At 33.7% G+C, this 22,599-nt stretch overlaps 1 protein-coding gene across 1 annotated transcript in view; it reads right to left on the bottom strand.

Moving 5' to 3' along the window:
- The window catches only part of LOC140447225 (intermembrane lipid transfer protein VPS13A-like), a 112,042-nt gene that overhangs the window by 14,433 nt on the left and 75,010 nt on the right, over positions 1–22,599 (bottom strand). Inside the window, exons 23-30 of the mRNA XM_072539753.1 lie at positions 21,081–21,283; positions 16,168–16,714; positions 11,425–11,720; positions 10,705–10,885; positions 10,341–10,615; positions 7,527–8,415; positions 4,747–4,934; positions 3,790–3,949 (exon numbers count right to left, since the gene is read on the bottom strand). Coding sequence (XP_072395854.1) covers positions 3,790–3,949; positions 4,747–4,934; positions 7,527–8,415; positions 10,341–10,615; positions 10,705–10,885; positions 11,425–11,720; positions 16,168–16,714; positions 21,081–21,283 — 2,739 coding nt within the window. The remainder of the gene's footprint in view (positions 1–3,789; positions 3,950–4,746; positions 4,935–7,526; positions 8,416–10,340; positions 10,616–10,704; positions 10,886–11,424; positions 11,721–16,167; positions 16,715–21,080; positions 21,284–22,599) is intronic.

The following is a 22,599-nucleotide window of genomic DNA, read 5'->3' as shown; positions in this document are numbered from 1 at the left end:
ATAAAAACTCAATATGCATTTAACTTCTGAGATAGTCTAAGTCTCAAAGAATTCTATGAAATTTGCTGAATCTGTCTAGCATCATGTATAGGGCAAGCTCAATAGTTTAAATAATTAGCCTCAGAGACAAACAAATTAAATAACTTATAAAATATTTGACTGATCGGGGGGAAATTTTGCACAAATCTAAAAGATGGTAATTCCTTGATGTTTAAATGTATTAATACCATTTTATTTTGTTAATAAAAAAATTAATAAAATTTATAAATTAGTGCAAAAAAACTGCTTTTTTGCAAATATCTCTGTAAATTATTTATCAATTTTAATTAAAAAAACGGGAAAATAAAGATATTCTTGACATAAAAAAATGACATAAATATTATTTATTAATATAAGGGAAAAATTTATAGACAAAAAATCAAATTGTGACCATAAATTATTGCTTAAAAAAACGCAAGGTAAAACTAGGAGTATCTTTTCATCTATTCATCATCTAGTATCCCCCACCTATGTCTTAAAAGCTTCAGATATCTGCGAAACATTTTTCCACCTTTTTTTTTAACCAGACTGGGCTAATGGATTATAGCCAAGTATACCAAAAATACTTTTTAAAGCCTAGAGGCTCCAGCACGCGTTTGGCCAACTAGTTGGGCCAATGATTTGGGCCAACTTAAGCCAAGTAAGGACAGCGATTACACGTTGTTGGAATTGCTCAGTCTGCATTGGCCTTTCGTGATGGGTGTACTGTGATTATGGATGTAGAGACTGTAGCAGCTGCCAAAATTTATTTGTACAGCGCTTTCAATTTTTATAGAAAGTGCAGCAAACGAAACTGATTAAAAAACAAGGGCATAAAAGAATAAGAATACATCAAGTTTGCATATGTTCACTTTTACAAGATGAACAAGAACTTAATTATCAAAGTGAATGAACGGATTACTTACTTTGTTCTTATTTTTATGTTGTTTATGTTAAGGATGTAGAAAAATCTATAAACTTTAAAACTTCTTCACTATTTCAAACATTATTGTAGCTTGTAAATAGACTGCTTACTTTGCAAAAATATAAAACAGCACCGGAGAAAAGAAATAACTAACTACCAACGTGTGAACGTTGTTTGGCAGATCGCGCCAAAATCATTTAATATGAACACGAAAAACCGACAACATTCGGTTTCTAGACCAATGCTGGCCACCAATTCGGAAGTTACGCCAAGTGGCTCGGTAAACTTGGCCCCAACTAGTTGGCCAAACGTGTACTGGGGCGTTAATATCTCTCTCTCTTCTCGTTTCTCCATTATTGAGGATCGTGATTTCTTCCGATATTCCTAACAATTTTTCTCCATTAGTCTCTATCTTTAGCTGCTTTGAGAGCTTCGCAGAATGAGTTTCCAGCAAAATTCTTACGTACCATCTAATTGGTGATGGTCCTCTTAATCTTCTCTACGGAACGTTTCCAGAAACAATTAAGCTCTCTAAACTATCGTCACCTCTGCGAACCACGTGACCGAAAAATTGCAGAATACGTTGCAGATATATTTTGGACAGCCTTTTTTAATCTCGAATTGGTTTAGAATGAAAACGTTTGTCCTATGAGCTGTCCAAGGTATGCGCAGTATTCTTCTACAGCACCACATCTCAAAAACATCAATTTTTTGGGCTCGAATCCGCGAAGAGTCCTGCCTCGTATAGAAATATTGAGAATACAAGGTCATTCACCAGTCTCATCTTGATATTTTGAGACATTGAGCATTTTGAGCATTACATTTTTTGCCATATCAATTCGTCTCCGAACTTCTGCTTCACAGTTACCATCGTTAGTTATACTAGACCCGAGATAGACAAAACTATCCACTATCTGGCATTCCTGTTATATATTAGTCAATTAAATAGTGTGGAATCTGTCGACCAGCATTATTGAAGTTATACTTCTATACGCGCGCTCCACGTTGGAAATTTGTACGGGAGTGAATCGGTGAAATCATTACATATGTAAGATAATGAGTACGAGAGAGACAGAAGATATATTTTCTCTCTCTCTTCCTCTCTCGAGAATAAAAATGTTCCTTTTGTATATATATTTAATATTATATATATATATATATATATATATATATATATATATATATATATATATATTTATTAATATTATTATTTATGTGATATGTTTTGTATTATTTATTAAATGTTCATAATTATTTTAGTATTTTGTATTTTAAAATAATAATCTTAATAAATCACTGTATGACCGAGAACTGTCAATTTTAAAATATGTTTGTGTCATGTCTAATTGGCAAATGTTTTACGTGTTTGGTTCATACGCTGGTGTATGTGAGTTCGAATCCCAATATGAATTTACTTTTTTATTTTTGAAATATTTAAAAACCCCACGTTCATTTTATTAAATATGTATATGTAATATACGCAAAAATGCTAAATTTTAAAATAAAATGAAAATTTACAACATAAACCGAGTTTTTGGTTTTTGAAGTTATACTTCTATACGCGCGTTCGACTTTGGAAATTTGCACGGGAGTGAATTGGAAATTTGCACGGGAGTAACAAGCCTTGTTAGGCATGTTAAATTATAAATTAAAACTTGTAAATATCTCAAGAAAGTTCAAATGTGTACTTATGTACACAACAAACAACAATTAAATATTGTATTTGTCAATGTCAGATAAATTGACAGTATCACCAAACAATATTTTTTTATTAATATTGTTATCATGGCAAATTAAACATATACGTAAGTAAGTTATGTATATTGTCATTTTTAAATACTTATGAATATTGCATTTTAATTTGTATTGTATTATTATATTGAATTATGTTGCAGTGTATTGTATTGTATTTTTATATTAATAACAAAATAAACAATGAATTTTACTGCAGAGTACGTGTAAAAAAATTTTTTTTAATTAAATTCCTTTTATACATATATAAAAATAGAAATATATATTTTCATCAAAATATTGATTCAATCCTTTATTTACTTACTATACTCCTATTACAGGTCAAATGTTTATATACAGCAAACGATGCACCATATACCTGTATACCTAATTCTTTTTGTCTTTCTGCTCTCTCTTACCTGTAGCATTACATATGTAATGATCGTGCAGATTGACTCCCATATAAATTTGTAACGACGAACGCGTGTATAGAAGTATAACTTCTATCGGCAGTCCCACCGGACTGCCACACCCGTTTTTTTTTTGCCTGAGCTTTATTGATTTTTAGACCAACTTTATTGCTTTCGTAGTCAAATCTTCGCAGGAGATTAAACATTTCTTGCTCATTTGTTGCTATAAGTATAGTGTCATCAGCAAATGTTAAATTGGAGATTTTCCTACCAGCCACTGTTACTCCACCGGCCCATCCATCTAAAGCCATCCTCATGACATGTTCACTATAAATGTTGAATAAGTCAGATGACAACACGCATCCTTGTCTAACACCTCTTTCGGTCTTGTATTGGTTTGAGAACTTCTGATCTAGTCATACTGTTGCTATATTGGACTGGTACAGATTTTTAATAAGTGTCACCAGGTGCATTCGTGTGCCCATTTCTATTAAAATGAACCACATATTTATCCAGCTTACACAATCAAATGCCTTTTGGTAGCCAACGAAGCATATAATCATAGGTACTTGAAATTTTCTAGCTTTTTCATATTATTAATATACAGGAATATATAGGATAAAAAACAGTCAAACGGTTATTATAACGGCTAAAATATTATTAAACTCGAAACATATATTTAAGTTTTGAATTTTAATTACTTACTTCAATAGCCGGTTGTATTGCAAATGTATTGACTAGCACCTGGAGTCCAAGCACATGCGAGTAGTATTGTTGTAAAAACTGTGTGTATATTTGATCAAATAAATTTGATACGGCGTTATTCAGAGTGTCGCAAATATCCACATGTTCTACTGATGAAATCCTAGAAAAAATTATAAAATGGTATACATTATCATGTATAGCTATTTTCTAATGTATGGTCGATTATATTTAAGAAGCAGTGTTTGTATTATTAAAACACTTTATAAAATATCTCTTTGGATTTCGGTGTCAGTTTGATCTGTTTACTCGTACATTTAATCTCGGAATACAGGAAAAACCGGATGGAACACTTGGACGGCGACCACGGTGACGAAATAGGACAATGAATTTTGTAACATAACAGGTCCAGCAACTTAGGCAATAACTGAAAGAAGGTAAAATATTCCAGTAATAGGTGAAGGTAAAAAACTTCGGTGAAGAAATGTCAAATAATAACGGAAATAGACTTATATACTAGACTAAACTGTATTATAGATAGGCAGATAAAAGCGTTGTACTTTATGGATGTGAAACTCTTAGTGAGCATCTCACTAAGAGAACGGAACAAAAATTCCTTGTGGATTTTTGGCACAGATCAGCAGGTATATCCAGAATGGTGCACGTAAAATGCAAGAATAACACAAACTATGGACAGAACATCGCCTACCGAAGTTAATATTGGATTAACAGCCATCTGAGCGGAAAGAAACGGGGAAAACTAAAAACAACATGGTTTTATTTGCCAAAAGGCAATGTCAGAGAGATATCTACGACAAGAAGACTGGGCCGATGGGCGTGCAAATTGATCTGATTTCTCTAAATACATTATGCAAATTGCCTACTGCATATATCATTTATAACCTGGTGACAAATAAAAATTTGTCATTTTCTTTTAACATTTTAATTTGTTTTACTTACTTATGGTGAACTCCCTCCATTGGCATATAAGGCGATAAGTTATATGGAAACAAATAATCCAGAACTCTGCATAATGGACCTTTAGATCCTGACAAACTCATCTGAAGTTTATTGGAAATGTTGAGTTGAACACCGAAGCTATTTAGTATCAAATATTCTATGTAGGATTTGTTTATAGGTGGTGTTTCCTGAAACAGAACACATTTTCTACTGTAACTTGAATTGTGAAGTTATCAAAATTATATTATGGCATTTGCGAGCATTTTAATGTTAATTAGCATGAATTAAGACGGTTTGTTGGACTATATAATGCCAGTAAATAATGTGCTTTGCTTATATTTTTAAATTAAGTTGTAATTAAGAAAAACTGTAGTCTGAAAAATATTAAATGAAATTAGTTATCCGAAATCACGCGCCGTAAGTGGTGAAGTGTAGTCGAAATCACGTGCCCATCATGAATTCTAGGAAATTTTGAATTCGATCATTGGCGGCGCGTAAATAAAGATATTTCCTTGCTGGTTAGTTTACATTATAAGAATATAATATTACATTTCTGCTTATAATAATAAAATAATGCATTAGATCTAGTTTATAAAATAAGTTTTCATTCACATTATTAATGTGTCGACTGACCAAATGGGCGGTTGACTATACATATACATAATGATCTAAAATACTCAAATTGGTATATTATTTTTATTTTAGAAGGATATTCAATTATTTAGTCTGTCAATAGTAAGAGTACTAGCAACCGCAGATGCTTGTTTGGTCTGTATGTATATGTCTTCTTAAAACATGCCCAAACGTAATTATTATATGGAAAAAAATATACATCGAGTCATGCATTACATGAATCATATTGTAACAAATACAATACTCCCTGCAATTGATTCTACGTATTACGTTTACGGCAATAAACCGAAAGAAACGCAATTATGAAGATTCGAAGATTATTTCTGAGAAAAATTTAATTCTCTTGAGTGTCAAATAAACGAGAAATCTATTCAATAAAGGTATTAATCAATGTCCTGACATTATGTCTAAATGTGTTTATACAACAAAATAAAGACACAACAGATGAATTAACAGCTAAATCAGCAGATTGCTGAAACTGCACAATGAAGCAAATACTTTCATTTTATAAGCGTCAATAAAAAACTAAAAATTCCGTCAAAGGAAGAACTGGAATAAAAAGTAAACGCTTAACTTGCATGGTATGGAACAGGAATGAAAACACAGCTTGTCACGCTTCTTGGTAAAACTCATAGCGACAGCTACATTATACGATAACTTAAGAGATCACGCATATGACTCATTTTATTATTTCTGTGCTGAAGTTTAACACATGCAAAACAATGTATCTCATGTCAAAAAAAATAATAAATTAAAAATGCATTTTACCACCAATTGAATTGGTGGTTATAAATATAAATAAATAAATGATATAAACGATATAAACACTTTAGAAACTATGACCTCAATTTTTATCGCTACAGGTTCTACACAGGTAAGGTGAACTTACCACTTAAGGAAGTGGTAAATTTTAACACCATTTCGGCAATTTTCTACGTACGGTATTCATATAATAATAAAACAAAGCAGAATGGAAGCAAGAATGGAGATTAAGCATCCTAATATCTCTCTTCAAAAAGGGAAACAAATTGGACCCAGGAAATTACAGAGGAATTAATTTATTAAACAAAACAATAAATTTAACAACCACATTGATAAGAAATGAACTGAATAAGACAGAGAGATTTCCCAAGTCCTCTATTATTCAACCTGATTATGGATGAAATAATAAAAAAAGTAAGAACTAAAAAAGGATACCAAATGGGAGAAAAACAACTTAAAATAAGCTGCTATGCAGACGACGCAATACTACTCTCTCAAAGTGAAGATGATTTACAAAGTATGCTGCACCAATTTAATATCACCGCCAGAAAATTTAACATGTTAATTTCCCCAAAAAAGACAAAACACATGGTTACAACAGCAAATTGACTAAGATGTAAATTGGAGCTGGAAGGTCAGATAATAGAACAAGTGATGGAGTTTAAATATCTAGGCATCACATTATCTAGCTACGACAAGCTCGAAACTGAAGATCAAGTGAATAGAGCAAACAGAGCCGCAGGCTACCTAAATGAAACAATATTGAGAAATAAAAAGATCGGGAAAGAAATATAAGGCAGAATTTACAAAACAGTCATCAGACCAATAATGACATATGCGGCAGAAACAAGACCTGAGACAGAGAGGACAAAAAGGATGTTAGAAACAGCAGAGATGAAAACACTTAGAAAAATTGATGGTAAGATACTATGGGACAGAGCTAGAAGTATAGATATACGACGTAGATGCGAGGTGGAGAACATCAAGAACTGGGTAAGAAATAAAAGAGTAGAACGGAACGATCATATAAGCCGAATGACAAATGACAAATAGAGTAGTAAAGACCGCAAGAGACTGTTCCCCAATACGAAGACGATCAATAGGAAGACTACAAAAACGATGGAACGACAACTTACTGGAGGCACTTTAAAAAACAGACAGTCATGTCAATATAAAAAGAAGAAGAAGAAGAAGAGAGATATGCATACACATAGTTTTGGATCGTTATTTAGATGTCATAGATTTAAAGTCATTTGAGCCAATATGAGACTCACTGATTTAAATTTAGATGCATAAAATAATAACATTTTTGGACAAGCCGTACTACATATTGCAGTATCGATTTACATATGATTCATGTTGTATAAGCAATAAAAAGTACTTACATTATTTTTGGCCGTGATAGATTTGTGTATGGATTTAATTTCATTGACGTAGATTCCAGAATCTTCATCGGTGAATTTTCTCGTTTTCTTAAGAAGATTACAAATTTGCAAAAATAAATCATTTTCTATGTTCAAAAAGAAACTACCTATGTTAAATTTAATATATCTGTAGACGCTAGCTGTCTTAGAAGATAACTTGGATACACATATTTCGGCGAATGGAGTATTATCTTTGATATTTTGAGCTGGCAAGGGATGAAATACAATGTTATTCGTTTGCTTATTGTCTATCTGTAGGGATTGTAATCTTAAATTGTAATACTGATAGTTCTGGGATTTCCTGAAGTGGAAATACACCGCGGGGCAATAGCTTCGTCGTAACTCGGCAAAGAAGGGTTTTAACATATACATCTTTTCGAAATCTATGTGGACATACTCTTTTAACTGACATTTTTTGTAGTGAAGCCTGTATTTATCTTCGACCCATGACGCTAATTCTAGCGTTAACGTTTTCCACTTTTGACCGACGTTTACCTCCCATATGGCAGGGTTGTCACTGATGGTTGCATATATGTGCTCTTTTGTGTCATTATCGGATGTGAATATCGATAATCCAACGCCAGAGAGAGCAATTAAACCTTCAATTTGACACTTTTCTAGAAATATTTCCAAGACTTTGTTGTATATTCTCAATTCTTGAGTTAATAATAAGGTTCTTTGCACGCCTTCCCGGTAGCATAACCAGTAAATAATAATTTTGTCCTTGTGAACTTTTTTATTGAGATTGTGCTGAGTATTATCAGAACTGTCTGAATCGTCGCTGCTAGATGATTCCACTAAACTGGATGTTGGTGTCACACTATGGATTCTCATTTTTTCTTCTCCATAACTTAAAAAATAACTATATATTACTAATACAAGACTATAATTAATCTTAGCAATAAATCAATATAAAATAAATATGATTATTACGCGTTTAATGTTATTGTATGAAAAAACCAATCTACAGTGTGTGCGTAAAGTATGGAATAAATTGGATATTTCCTAAATGAAAAGCCTTTTTAAAAAAATATAAAACACGCCGATTTTTAAGTTTAATGTTCTACATTTTACAATAAAATTTCATTATACAAGGTGATACACATTCAAGTGATGTGCAGTAAGTAAAATCAGTTATCTTTTTGACGTGACAACGTCTTAAATTAGGTTGTGGCTCGGAGTCATTCATGAAAAAGTGTAACGCCCGTTCACGTCTGTTACAGTGAGTCACCAAACGAGAGAGAGGCCCGCCGGACCGGCGAATGCCTTGCGTCTCTCTCCCACTCAAACATGATCGGTCCGCTGCGCGCGCAGCACTAGAGAATTAGGCGCGTTGAATCGGTGCGTGCTTCCGTGCTTGTGTCTCTGTCTTTCTCGAGCGTTCTTGGCGTTCAAGACACATTACAGCAGAAACACTTCCTTTCATTTCATATTTCTCCTATCATCGTCCTATCCTCAACAAAATCACTCAAATAGAAATTAGTTAAGTTTAAGTTTACATGTACAATGTTTTAGTATATATAGTACATTTAGTACAAATATATTTCTATAGTTAAAATTTGTGCAATTCTTATTTTCATTCAATTCCTTGTTCCTATTGTGCAATTTAATAATATTCATATCAATAAATATTCTACCGAGAAAAAGACGTTGTCACGTAAAATCTTCGCCCGTAAAACCGACTTTACAGGCAACCGATTTTTTGGATTATATGTATTACTAAATAAAGAATTTAGTATTTTCAACCACCACCGTATGGATAAAGATCAAAGCCTCTGAGAAGTTCATTCGGGCTGTGACTTTTTGAGATGGACGGGTAATAAGAGAAATATAGAATTGTCAACAAAGACAGGTCTGTTATTCAGGTTTCCGTAGTACTTGATAAAATTTAAAGGTACAAAATGCACAGTGCCAGAGCGTACGACAGGTGCAAGGATACGATAGTAGTGGTGAAGAGAACTGGAAAAAGAGAGCAGGAAGTAAAGATGAAGAAATTTTTGAAGAGAGCAAACTAACGAAGATGTTAACGAGCTCCCAAAATAAGGTTCTGCTTAAAATGATGCGTGAACTTTTGGCGAAGAATTACGAGGTAGATGGCAGAAATGAGAAAGCAGCGTAGCGAACAAAGAGAAACACAGTATTGTATTAGATAATTAAAAGAGAAAAAATAAGAACCATAGAAGGAACAGAATGAGGTAAATAGAGAATCGAACAGCTGGAGAAAGACAAAAAAAGGAGAAATAAAACTTGAATTTGAAAATTAATGAGTGGACGGATATTTAAGATAAACTAGAGTAATTTATAGAAATACATCTTTACCTTAACATTAAATGGAAAGAAGGTAGCAAAATAGGCGACAAAATGTTCCTCGCAGAAATGGAAAACATGACGGACAAAGTGAATGTGCTGGAAAACAAAAGCAAACTCAAAAATATACAAGAACAGAGCATATATATATATATATATATATATATATATATATATATATATATATATATATATATATATATATATATATATATATATATATATATATATATATATAAAGTTAGACATGACAAAAATAAAAAAGGAATGCAGACTGCGATTACAAAAATAGCAAAGGAAGAAAGAGAAAAGGGAATCTCCCACACAAAAGGGGTCTTCAAGTGAAAACAGCTTCAGCTTTTTCGGGATATATATATAAACCCATAAGGTTATAAATAATTTGTGAAAATCTTAAAACATTTTTTATTTAACCCTGTACCCAAGCATTAAATTTTATAGGTAACTTACCCGTCCTTGGTAATATCAACTGAAAAACCCCTTCCCTTATTATTGTATACGTTCCACACCAATTGTCGTGGCCTTGTTGGATCATCCCACGTGTATAATAGCGAATGATAAGGGTTCAACAAAGTGACGGGGCTTAGGTCTTGTTGTTGTATCTTCAGGAACAAATCAGCGCAGTAATTCTTAATTAGAACCGGTGTATCGCCTGGTTTGTACTCATTGAAGGAAATTTTAAACGAATCGTTCACTCCTCCCGTCACTTCTACTGTAATTGCGCTCTAAAAGTTTAGAATTTCTTTAAGACAAATACACAAGAAAATAGGCACAAACTATTAACGGCAAACTATTAATTAAATAATAAACTTACCCCCTTATCTAACCTCAAAACTGTTCTATGGTGGGTGGATATAAAAAACGAATGCGATATTAACTTGCTATCTTTATATTTGACGTACATTTCCATGGACGATGTTTCTGGCCAGAATATCATAGTTTTATAAGGAACTAGATCGATCCATAAGTCACTTTTGTCGTTATGTTCCATAAATCTAAAAAATGTTAATATTTTAGGTGAAAGTGAAGGGAGAGAAATTATTTGTAATTAACAAAATAAATTGTACCACTTTACAAACAGGGCCCTAAAATACCCCCCAGCGAAAGCGGTCGTTTATCTGACTAACATAATAAACGCACTGATTTGTTTCAGAAGATTCCCTAATGGAGGGAAAGAAGCCATTATAGCAACAGTATAATTTCCGGAATAATTGAATATCGGTTCTTTATGCCTATTTCGCAAAAAAAAACCATCCTAAATTGCAGATAAATTTGTAAGTTATTCTTTGTAAAGAAAGTAAAAATAAATAAAGTAAGTTACAAGTTCTTTGGACATTAAGAAAATAAACAAATTTATTTCTAAAAATCTTACTCTACAGCGGTAGTAGAAATGAAGAACAAACTCTAGACCAAATAGAGAAGAGAAAGAACTTTATCAGGTAATACATATAGAAAATTGATTAAAATGTAAATAGTATTGGAAAAAAGATCTATTCATCCGCACACTTATAGATCTTACACACAAACTACTTACCTTAAAGATTTATCTGTATTGTTGGTCACCAAGAAACTCGGAAGTATTGTCACAATTTTTGTAAGTCTTGGACAAATATTGGAAAACCTGCTATTCAAAAAGAACATGTATTTCTTCTTCCTCTCGATATCTTTGCATATTATCAATCCTGTCGTGCCTACACATTCCAAACCAAATTCATTGGACCAGTTTGATTCGTAGACTCGAACATTAAGGGTTTGCTTTCCATGCCGTTTATATGTAAAGAGCAAAATGTCTTCGTTCACGCAGTTGTAGAGCGTGTTTGAGATTGAAGCCTATAAAAATACCAAAATCAAAAAATATACATATAAACACATAGTGATCATTTATAAATATACATAACTAGCGGACCAACTCGACATCGAGTTTTTTAAATGAAATTTTTATTTTGCGAGAAAAATTAAGAGATCAATACAAACAATATAAGCAAGAATATACATAACATTAAATAATAATGCAAGTAAAAAGTGTAATATCACGAAATATTTCGTCGAAAACAATGTTTTTTGTTACAATGTTATCATTTAGCAGTTAATTTTGCATGTTGATCGCGAATCCGGTGTCAGATTTGCTCTATCTTGACGTTTTATGCGCGTTTCGGGTCACTTCCGGTGTCGAATCGCAACCGGAAGTACATATTTAGATTCGTCTCGACGAGACCTTTCGATCCATATATACATTGTGGGGTCTAAAACTTAAAGTAAATTTTAACTTCCGGTCATCTCAAAACCGGAAGTGAATTTTTGTACCAAAAGTATATCTTGACAATCTCATACGTAATACTAATAATATTCCAAAAAAATATTTTAATTATCTAATATGGTTTTTGAGTAAAGTGGTGGACAAGAAAAGGGCTTAGCGTTTTAGTATATAAGATTATACTGTACCCTGGCATTTTGTATCTTGGACATTTTTTTCTGGAAGCCCCCAGTTCTACACCACGGCTACAGTATATTTTCCATGAACTAGTATACAAGTTCTTGGTACTTTGGCAGGCCTGCTATAAATAAGCTCTTTGCCAACACCCGTTGCATCCTTTGTTTGTTCTTGGTGTCATGAAGGCAAAGTCTAGTAGGTCTCAATTAGATTTCGTCAAAGGACATTCGGTAATCATGTACTAGATGGTTTATCTCTCGGCGTTACAGTCGGCATGGGTTTGTTGTTTTTGAGGGTTTTGTTGATGATTTTCCGGGGAGGTCAAAAGGGGTAAAGTTTTTGTGATGTATGGCATATTTCTCATTATTGGGTTGGGTCTGTAGCTGTACACGTTCATCCACTGGATGTGCGTTTGGAAATGATTGAACCTTCGGTTTATTGTAGCTTTAGCGGGTGGTTTTATGGAGCTCAAGCGATACGAGCGAATGCTGGTTATACTTAAACTCGGGAAGTACTCACTGCCCAGTTTAGCAGTAGTTTGTCGTTTTTATAATGAATTCTGTAGTTTCTCTTGTATCAAGGGACATTGAAACCTTCCGTAGCACAGTAAGTTCCGCAAAAGTTGCCTTGCTGTGTTGAATAGTCGCTTGTAAGACCATAATTAGGATAATATTTAGACTTATTTGAGACAGATACAGAGTCTGCGACCGTGACTGCCTTTCTGATCGATCAGTCTAGATTTTTATTTATGGATTCAGAAATATTACTCATTTTAATGTAGATTATCTTCAGACTCACACTTTCTGTTTCTTGTGATACATCATTCATTATAGGCTATAGTTTTTTCTATAATAATTGGATTAAATCAGGTAAAACATAGCTCCATGCGTAGGCGAGAGAGAATACAATGAGGACTGTCACCATTTTCAGAAAAATTATGGATGAAAAATCTGTTTTTAAACCAGAACTTTAATTTTTGTACTTATAACATTTTGATCCATCGACTGTAATAAAACTGTGCAGTTTGGTGGCAGGACGATGGTTTAAATAATCCCATCACTTGACCTACGTTCTTGTTTGTTTGTTAAGTACAATTAAAGCATTTACGGGCAAGCCGAATGTCTTCATAAACTTCTTTACTTCTGGAACAATGTCTTTATGAAACCGTTTACTAAATACCTCTCTCGTGACTCAACTTTTAAATTGGTTCTTGTAGCAGTATGACAGAAAAAGTGTTTTTGAAAACTCTAAGAATTTCATCTTTAGCAATCACTAACAAATAACATTTGTGCGTTCCAGTAGCATTTGAACACGGAATAAATGTGATTAAATCTTCATTAACTTTACGATCTGGTGCGATCGCTTCTTTAGAGGATACGAATGTTTTGTTGGGTAACTTTCTCTAAAACAGACCACTCTCGTTGTACAATATAAATTTGGTCAGGAAGATGACCCAGTTCTTCTACTTGGGCTTTAAAATACTGGATAAATAGCTGCACTTAAGACATATTGCTTGGTAATTTTGCTCCCGATAGTTAACAGATAGAGAGCAACTCGCTTTTTAAATTTATCCAAACACCTAATATTGACACGAAAATCATCTTCCTTGGTATTTTTTTTTAATTCAATTGATTTTGCTTTCAGAATTTCTCCAGATACAGGAATGATTTAAGAACGCTCTTGCATGAACTGCATGTAGAGAGCCTTCTCCATATTTGGACATTCACCAACTCTTAATGTTTTACGATTTTCTGGTCCAGATTCCATCGTCTTCGAGTGGTCCACTATCTTTTGTGTTTTTTGGTACTAAGATCATGTTTTCTCCACTATTAAACTTATTTAAAATGTCTGTTTCTAAAATGTAATCTTTCAAAGCCAGTTTTGCGTTTAATATAAACTATAATATTCTTACTTTAATCAGAAAGTAAATATGGACGCACAAGTCATTAGACTCTTAGACGGAATGTTGCCTAAAAAATGGGGTGGCCTTGATGGAGACTTTCCTGATGTGCAAGTATGTTTCAATGCATTCTTCTCCATTCATGGAATTTCTGCTATCCGAGTATCCTGCTATCTAAAGAATTCGAGAATCACTGGCGTCAACTGGCACTGGCCTTTAATATTGCATTCGGTTTTCCTAGGAAATACACCTGTACCTACTGTGACACTATAAAAGCGGAAATATCTGCCCTTTCGCAGAAATTAGATGCCCCCAGTGATGAATATAAAACCCAAATCTTGGAGAAATTACAAGAAAAAAACAACGAGAGACAACTTCATCTTGTGAGAAGTGAAAAATTTTATTCTGTAAAAAGAAAATATCGAAAATTGTCGCCAAAAGCAATCGATACCGAAGCCATAACCATAGACTTCCAAAAAAATTTACCAACCCCTAATGTGATCTCAAACGATGTCTACTATAAACGGCAACTTAATTTTATAAGCTTTAACGTACATGTATTGGCCGATTATACCTCTGTTTTCTATACTTATGACGAATCGGTAGCAAAAAAGGGGCTGACGATGTGTGTTCGATGATTCATACCGTTGTGTATAACGTACTGTCATCTTAGGTTCAAAACTTGATAATATTTTGCGACTCTTGTGGAGGGCAAAATAAAAATTACACAGGTTTTCGGTTTCTTCATTGTTTAGATCAGACAGAAGGACGGTTTGAGTTTGTGAAAGTAATTTTTCCCATCAGAGGACATTCCTATCTAGAGTACAATAGGGATATGAGTTTAATTAATGACAAAGATTATACGGAAACTCCGGATGATTATAGAGAAGTCCTCCGCAACAACAGAGTGAAACCGAACCCGTTCCAAGTGGTGAACTGTGGGAAAGATATCAAATTTCTGTATTGGACTAAGCATTTGTCCAACAAGTATCCCAAGAAATGCCCAATGCCTACGAGACCTATTCGAGTGTTGGAAACCAGTAAAAAAAGCCCTCAATTTATCTTTCATGAGAATACCTATTCTGGGTTATATCCCAAAGCTGCTAAGCTACAAGATCTTCTCCACTTGACCAAATATTTGGAAAACGTAAACTCTAGAAAGTTCTACACTGATTTCCAACGTACTCAACAGGAGGAAAGTTCGGAGGAAGAAACATTTTGTGACGCAGAAGCTTGAAAGTACTGGGGAAGACCGTTCATGGTCCATGCCGGCACACTCAATTTTTTGTATGATGTTTCGCAAATAAAATATTTTTTTGTCGTCTTTTGCTTTTTCCTCTGTAAACATAACAAGGTACCACTGAAAAAAATTACAGATTTATACGGTTGAGTTAAAACAATTTGTTTTAATTTGAAACACTAAATTTCGATTTCTATGAAAACGGTTTTTGTTTCTTCTCATATGTTTTTCTGGTCTATTTTTAACAGTTTTTACTTCAGATGACTTCTGCTTCTCGTGCCACTCCTAGCGGAGATTGGAAATCATCATGGCCACTGCGACTTTGTTAGCAGCGCGCCTAAAAAGTTCAATCGAACTACACCCGAACCATTCACGTAGATTACGAAGCCACGATATTTTTCTTCTTCCCACACTTCTTTTGCCCTTAATTTTGCCCTGCATGATATTTCTTAAAAGTTCGTACTTTTCACCTCTCACAATGGGCCCCAAGTATTCCATCTTTCCAGTTTTTATCTCATTTCAGATGACACTACTCCGAAATTTGCCATCATATTATTGTTAATTTCCAAGCATTCATTCGAATCTGGATCCAGTTCACCCCATCCTGACTTTTTAACCTTTCAGGCTTCTGGGACATGAAAACTTTTAATTATAATATAGTTCTGGTTATATGGGTTTAATATAAAAAAAATAGAAATATTCTTACCTTTATTTGAAGAGGAAGACCAGTTTTGTTGATAATCCAATAGGGTGTATAGAAAAACATGTTGCAACTGCCTTCTTTGTCACTTTTGATATTTATAGCCAAGTTAGCAACCTCCTCTTTGTTATCAGTGGTCAATACCAAGATTTTCTCATCCAAATGCTTCGTAAGATTCAAAGTTCCCGTCCACGTTGCGGAATTATGTTTCAATCGGATCAGAAGTTTTTGATCCTTCGAGAAATCCAAAGAGTACACGCTATTTTTCTCTCCAGGTTCAACTTTAATAACTTGCTTCAAACTAACGTTCAACACTTCAAGCGAATAAGGTAAAAAATTGTTTATTATTAACGGAGGCAGCAAATGGATAATGTAATTTGGTATGGATGAATGAGTTGGGTTTTTACTGTTGATATTACGTTTTAGCATAACCCTTATAGAAAATATTTCAACGTTTGAGTCGGTTTTTGGTTTGCAATGCAGATCGTGAGCATTGTCCATCTCTGTGGCTAGATCTTTCCACCAGATGCCAGAATCAGAAGCATAATGTCCCCTAAAAATATATATTATAACACAGGGATTAACAAAAAGTAATTAAATATCACAAACAATTGGACCATAAGGTTTCTTCCGTTAAACACTCAATAAAATAGGGCTTTTAGTTTTTACATATTTATGGAATTCCTATTTATTATTCTGACCTTTACTGACACTTCTGGTGGTGTTCTGAAAGATGTTTCTGATTATACGTTAAGCAGACACCAAGAAAGATCAATCTGCTTTAGAATTATTTCACTCGTATTTTAATTATTGTGTCAGCTTGTAGCATTTTCGTTTCACCCCGTGTATTATAAAAAACCAAAAAAGATTCTTAATCCTTTTGCGTCTCAAACACTTTGGAGTCTGTTTATAATAGACAAATTAGGCAGGAAATAAATGAGAACATTTTTCATTTATTCTGGTGGGGGATATGTATACTCGCGAGGAGAAGGAATTTTGTCACGGGAGGACATCCAGGTTGACAAATGACAATTGCCGTTGTACGATATGTAGAGTCCGGCTTAGGAGGGCTGTTTGTTTTTTTAATGCCGCAGTTGAGTACGAGGCTGGTAAAGAATGGGAAAATCCATATTACAGTGAAGTACAACTAAAATATAAGTACATAATAATATGTCTCATTTCGATAGATAGTAAAAAGCTAAACAAAGATCAAATAAAGTGATCAATTTTAATTAAGTTAAAAATTTAGAGTCCTGACTGGAGAAAAGTAAGCCAGGTCCTATGTAAGTCTTTCAATTTAATTTAAAATTTGTCAGAATGTTTGTAGATACAATAGCAGAATGTGTTCTACCACGAGAACCAAAGAAAGATACCTGATTATATGTCTTTTATTACATATGTATTTAGTACAGTGCAGTACCACGTTTAGGGTATGTTCCTCAAATTTTTATTCCGTAATAATCTATGTTTTTTTGTACAACTTAAAAGTTTGTATGTTCAGTAATATCTATTTGTTCAGCTAATTTGTAGGTATTTTTTTAGATAGTACGTTATAATACCGATAACATCATGATAATTATGCTATAACTGAGGTAATGTCAAAGTATTTTTGCTAAATTTTGCTATTTGAATTCTACTTTCAGCTTTACGCAGTTATAAAGGTATTCCATCTAATTTTAGGAATATTTGTTTAATACCTTATTTGTCTAAATTTACATTTCTGTTGGTCTTGTTATTTTCCTTGTTTGATTTATGTCTACTTTACTAATGTGTTGACATTTTGTAATAACTTTTACCTGGCTGAACTTTTGAGAAATAAAAATTGTTAATTTGTAGCCATTATTTGTTTAATGCTCTCCTATAATCTTCCTTTCTTATGGTAACTAATAAGCAGGTAAATCTGACAGAAATATAGAAATATTATAAGACAAGTGTGTTTTTTTTGACTACGTATGCATATTTTTTTTTTTAGAGATTTAGCCTATTTTTTTATCCTTCTTAAGCCAATCGAGAGGTCTTAGCGGATAAGTTCAAATCTGTTCCTTCACATAATCAAGATCAAATTGACGAGATTAATAAAAACATTAATAAAAACTTTCTCGCAGCAGGACTACAGGTCGCAAAGAAAACAAGGACTAAAGAAGACAAAATAAGCAATGAAACTAAACAGCTAATGACGGAAAGAAGACAACTACTAGCGCAAAACAAACGCTATTCTCAAGAATACAGAGAACATAATAAAACAATTAGAAAAGAACTAAAACGCGATATACAAAAATGGAACGAGAACTTAATAGAGCGAGTCATTGAAAACAACAGAAGCTTAAAATGTCTAAGACCCACACTGGGAGTTCAAAAAATCATCAAAATTAAAGACGCCAACAATAAGGAAGAGAAGGACAAATATTGTCGAAGACTTCTACACATCCTTGTACAGCTCGCAAGGCCAGCCTAATGAAACAACAAAGGAGAACGTCAAAAGAAAAATAAAAAACGTGGAATCAGAAGTACTACCAAATATAAAGGGATTCGAAATAGAAAGAGCTTTAAAAGAGCTAAAAAATAATAAAGCTCCAGGACACGACGGTATAATTGCCGAGCTCTTGAAAACAAGCAAGACATTAACAATCCCTGTACTAACAGAGCTATTTAATAGATGTCTCCATAATAGCAAGATCCCTAAAGACTGGAACGAGAGTCTAGTAATACTCCTACACAAAAAAGGGGACAAATGTGATCTACAGAATTATAGAGCTATATCGTTGCTCAGTCAAGTATACAAACTATTTATGAGAATTATTAACAACCGGTTAACCTACAAAATGGACAATTACCAACCAGTTGAACAGGCTGGCTTCCGCAAAGGATATAGTACATCAGACCATCTGCTGACAATGAGAACATTGATAGAGAAGGCAAATGAATACCAACTACCCGTATTTCTTGCATTCGTCGACTATGAAAAGGCGTTTGATAGTATCGAGATGTGGGCCATAGAACAAGCTATTAATAATTGTAGAATAGATTCAAAATATAGGCAACTAATACATAATATATATGAAAATGCAACTATGATAGTACAGCTAGACAAAAATACAAATCCCATCCCCCTTAAGAGCGGAGTGAGACAAGGAGACGTAATATCGCCAAAGCTTTTCAACCTATCCCTAGAAGACGTCTTCAAAACTACAAATCGGCCAACCTATGGCATTAACGTTAATGGCAACAAGTTAAACCACCTCAGATTCGCTGACGATATAGTGATTATAGCGAGCACATTCGAGGAACTGCAAATTATGATGGAGGAACTAGCAGCCACCTCCCAATACGTCGGCCTAAAAATGAATATGAAAAAAAAAAAAAATGACAAACACAGATGACCCCAGACATATAACTGTAAATGGCAGTGAGATAGAACAAATCCAGAAATATATCTACCTAGGCCAAATCCTGAGACTTGACAAAGAGAACCAAATTGCGGAAATTACTAGAAGAGCAAGACCAGCATGGGCAGGATTTGGAAAACTTAGTTGGATACTTAAGAACCGCAAAATACCGCAATACTTGAGGAGCAAAGTGTTCAACCAATGCATCCTTCCTATCATGACATATGGATGTCAAACCTGGACCCTAACCAAGGTAAACATGAATAAACTAGCCACAACAGAAAGAACAATGGAAAGAGCAGTGTTAGGTATACGACTGTCAGATAAAAAGAGGAACCATTGGGTAAGATCCAAAACAAAAGTCGAGGACATAGGAACAAAAATTGCCAAACTTAAATGGAGCTTCGCGGGCCACACTGCTAGACAAAAAGACCAACGTTGGAATACTACAATACAACATTGGAGACCTTACGAAAGTAAACGACCAAGAGGAAGACCACAGATGTGATGGGTTGATGACGTTAAAAGAATAGCCGGAACAAATTGGAAATATGTTGCCCAGGATAGAGACCGATGGAAGGAGTTGGGAGAGGCCTATGTCCAAACATGGACGACAGAAGGCTAAGAAGAAGAAGAAGAAGCCAATCGTCTCATAGGTCAAGTGTTGAGTTTTCCTAGTCCCTCGAAAAAGGACTAGGTGGCGCCCATTATTTTCCCCCTTTCGTTTGGTACCGAATTCTGCCATTTTCATAGGTACATGTCAATTCCCCAAATTTTTTAAATATACTCCCATCCCAAATGTATAAACCCACGTCCCAAAGCTCACCGTTGTGTCCTTTCAAACTCCTGAGCTCCGGTTTATAAGGTGAACTAACTTGGAGCTGGATTTTCTTCTTCTCTTTCCATCCCCCGCTTCCCGTCCAGACAAATTACGTTACAGTAGCTATTTTCTTGTGTCATTTTAAAGTGATTACTATTTCAGTATTTACAATTTTTAAATTTCCAATTTTTTTTAAATTAGGAATTTTTAACCAAGTAACAAAAAACAAAATTTGTTTAATTTATTAATGTTCGTATTTTATATATATATATATATATATATATATATACTCTATACCCCCAAAGCCGCGAAGCGGTATAAAACGGGAGACTATTATTATTATTATTTTGAGAACGATTTCCGAATAGGAAATTGAAACGTCAATAAACTTATTTTAACCTTCAATTGTAGCCTATTCCCAATAAAATAGTAATTAAGTTATGTTACAAGCTCTTTACAATATTTAGCATGTCATTTTTAGAAGTTCACCAATTTATCGTGAGAAAAAAAATAAACCAAAAAATTAAGCGGCTAGATACTCAACTGGCTGGCTAAACTCACTTTACGTGAATGGTATAGTGGGTAATAATTGGTGTAGTGGCAAATAACACGTTATATGTAGAAGTGTCAAAGAAAAAGTCATATGCTTCTAAATATAGTGTACATAACATAACTGAATATAATTTCCAAGAAAAGTTTACGTAAAAACTTACTCTGCATAAGCTGGTTGGATAAACAATGTGCAATGATATGCAATATGTAGAGGAACATTGTATTCTTCTTGAGGTTCAAGTACCGATATTCTCATGGTAGTTTCGAAAGGATTAGTCATGTCTCCTACTGGTTCTAAATTTAACTGTTGAAGTATAGACGGTTGATACAGTACACTTAAAGCAAAGCAAGTTTCGTTCTTTATCTGTAAAAAATGATTAGGTTTATACATTTGAAACATGCAAGTGTGTGGTAGACGTTTAACGAATACAGAGAACCAATATAGTAATAACTTAAAAATGTTACACTTATGTTAAACTTAACGTACAATGGAGATGTAAAAATTGGATTCGGATCTTATAAAATCTAAGTAGTTTAAATTGAGCTGAACAATTACGAAATTAATATCAGATATTGCGTTTCCTTGTTCTTATAATTGGTTACATTTATTTTTTCAAAAACTATCCATCATTAACTGGTTATACTGCAGCTAATTGAGTTGTACATCTTTCATGTATTTATGACACCTATTCCAGGATTTTGAAAACCTGTAGTGGCTTGTATAGGTCCACTGGATGGGTACCATATGTTTTGGAGTCACTTGGTAGTCATCAAAAAGTGCTTTTCGTCTGCGATTTAGTTCCACACATTCGCCCAGGATATTTTTGACTGTTTTAGGTTCAGTCCTTATAAAACAACACGTAATTAGTAGAAGCCTGTTTTGATTCTTAGCTTAAAACTTTCTTACTTTCTTTCTTACAGCTTCTTTTGTACATGATCTTTCAGATCTAAACCATTATTGTTTTTTTGTTATTCGCTTTGGTTGTCAACTCTATAATTATATTTAAAAGATTTATGCTTCTATAAATGGAAGTTAACACCGCTATACTTGGTCTCTAGCTATTTGCTGTTATATTATACTCCAAGATCTTTTGTCAAAATTTTGTGATTTATTGTAGCAAATTCCACCTCTAAATAAAATATTAAATCAAGTTTAACACTTTATTGGGTATTTTATTTACCCCTGATGACTTTCTGTTTTCTAATTGATTTACAGTCGTCAATAATAACATTTAAATCTTGATTTAATTGAATATTCGGATTTAATACTTCGCATTTATCCTCTTTAATAGGCTTACTAGGTATTGTGCCTATGTATATGTACTTGCAAGTATATCATTGACTTCTTTGCCTTGATTTCTTATTGCTTTTCACATTTACTTCTGCGGCACATAGTAGTCTTTATACAGATGACAAAATATTGTAACGATGCTCTGATCGTTTAACAGTTCGAACCGTGGGAGTGTCAATATTTGCGCATCCACTTCTACAACGTGACGGCGAAGTGGGCTTCAGAACGGCTATTTAAGGCGTGTGAATAGCGAAATTAGACAGTCTTGTAGCTAGCGCTCTAGGCTCCCTGACTCGCCGGTGTAGTGAACCTGCGAGCCATCCCGGACAGAGAGATTTCCGTATTGAGGATCATACTCTGTCCCTAACCAAGCGGAACCCATCGGTATT

The sequence above is a fragment of the Diabrotica undecimpunctata genome, chromosome 8, assembly GCF_040954645.1.
Source record: "Diabrotica undecimpunctata isolate CICGRU chromosome 8, icDiaUnde3, whole genome shotgun sequence".
NCBI classification, from domain to species: domain Eukaryota; kingdom Metazoa; phylum Arthropoda; class Insecta; order Coleoptera; family Chrysomelidae; genus Diabrotica; species Diabrotica undecimpunctata.
This window is presented reverse-complemented; position numbering and strand designations above follow the sequence as displayed.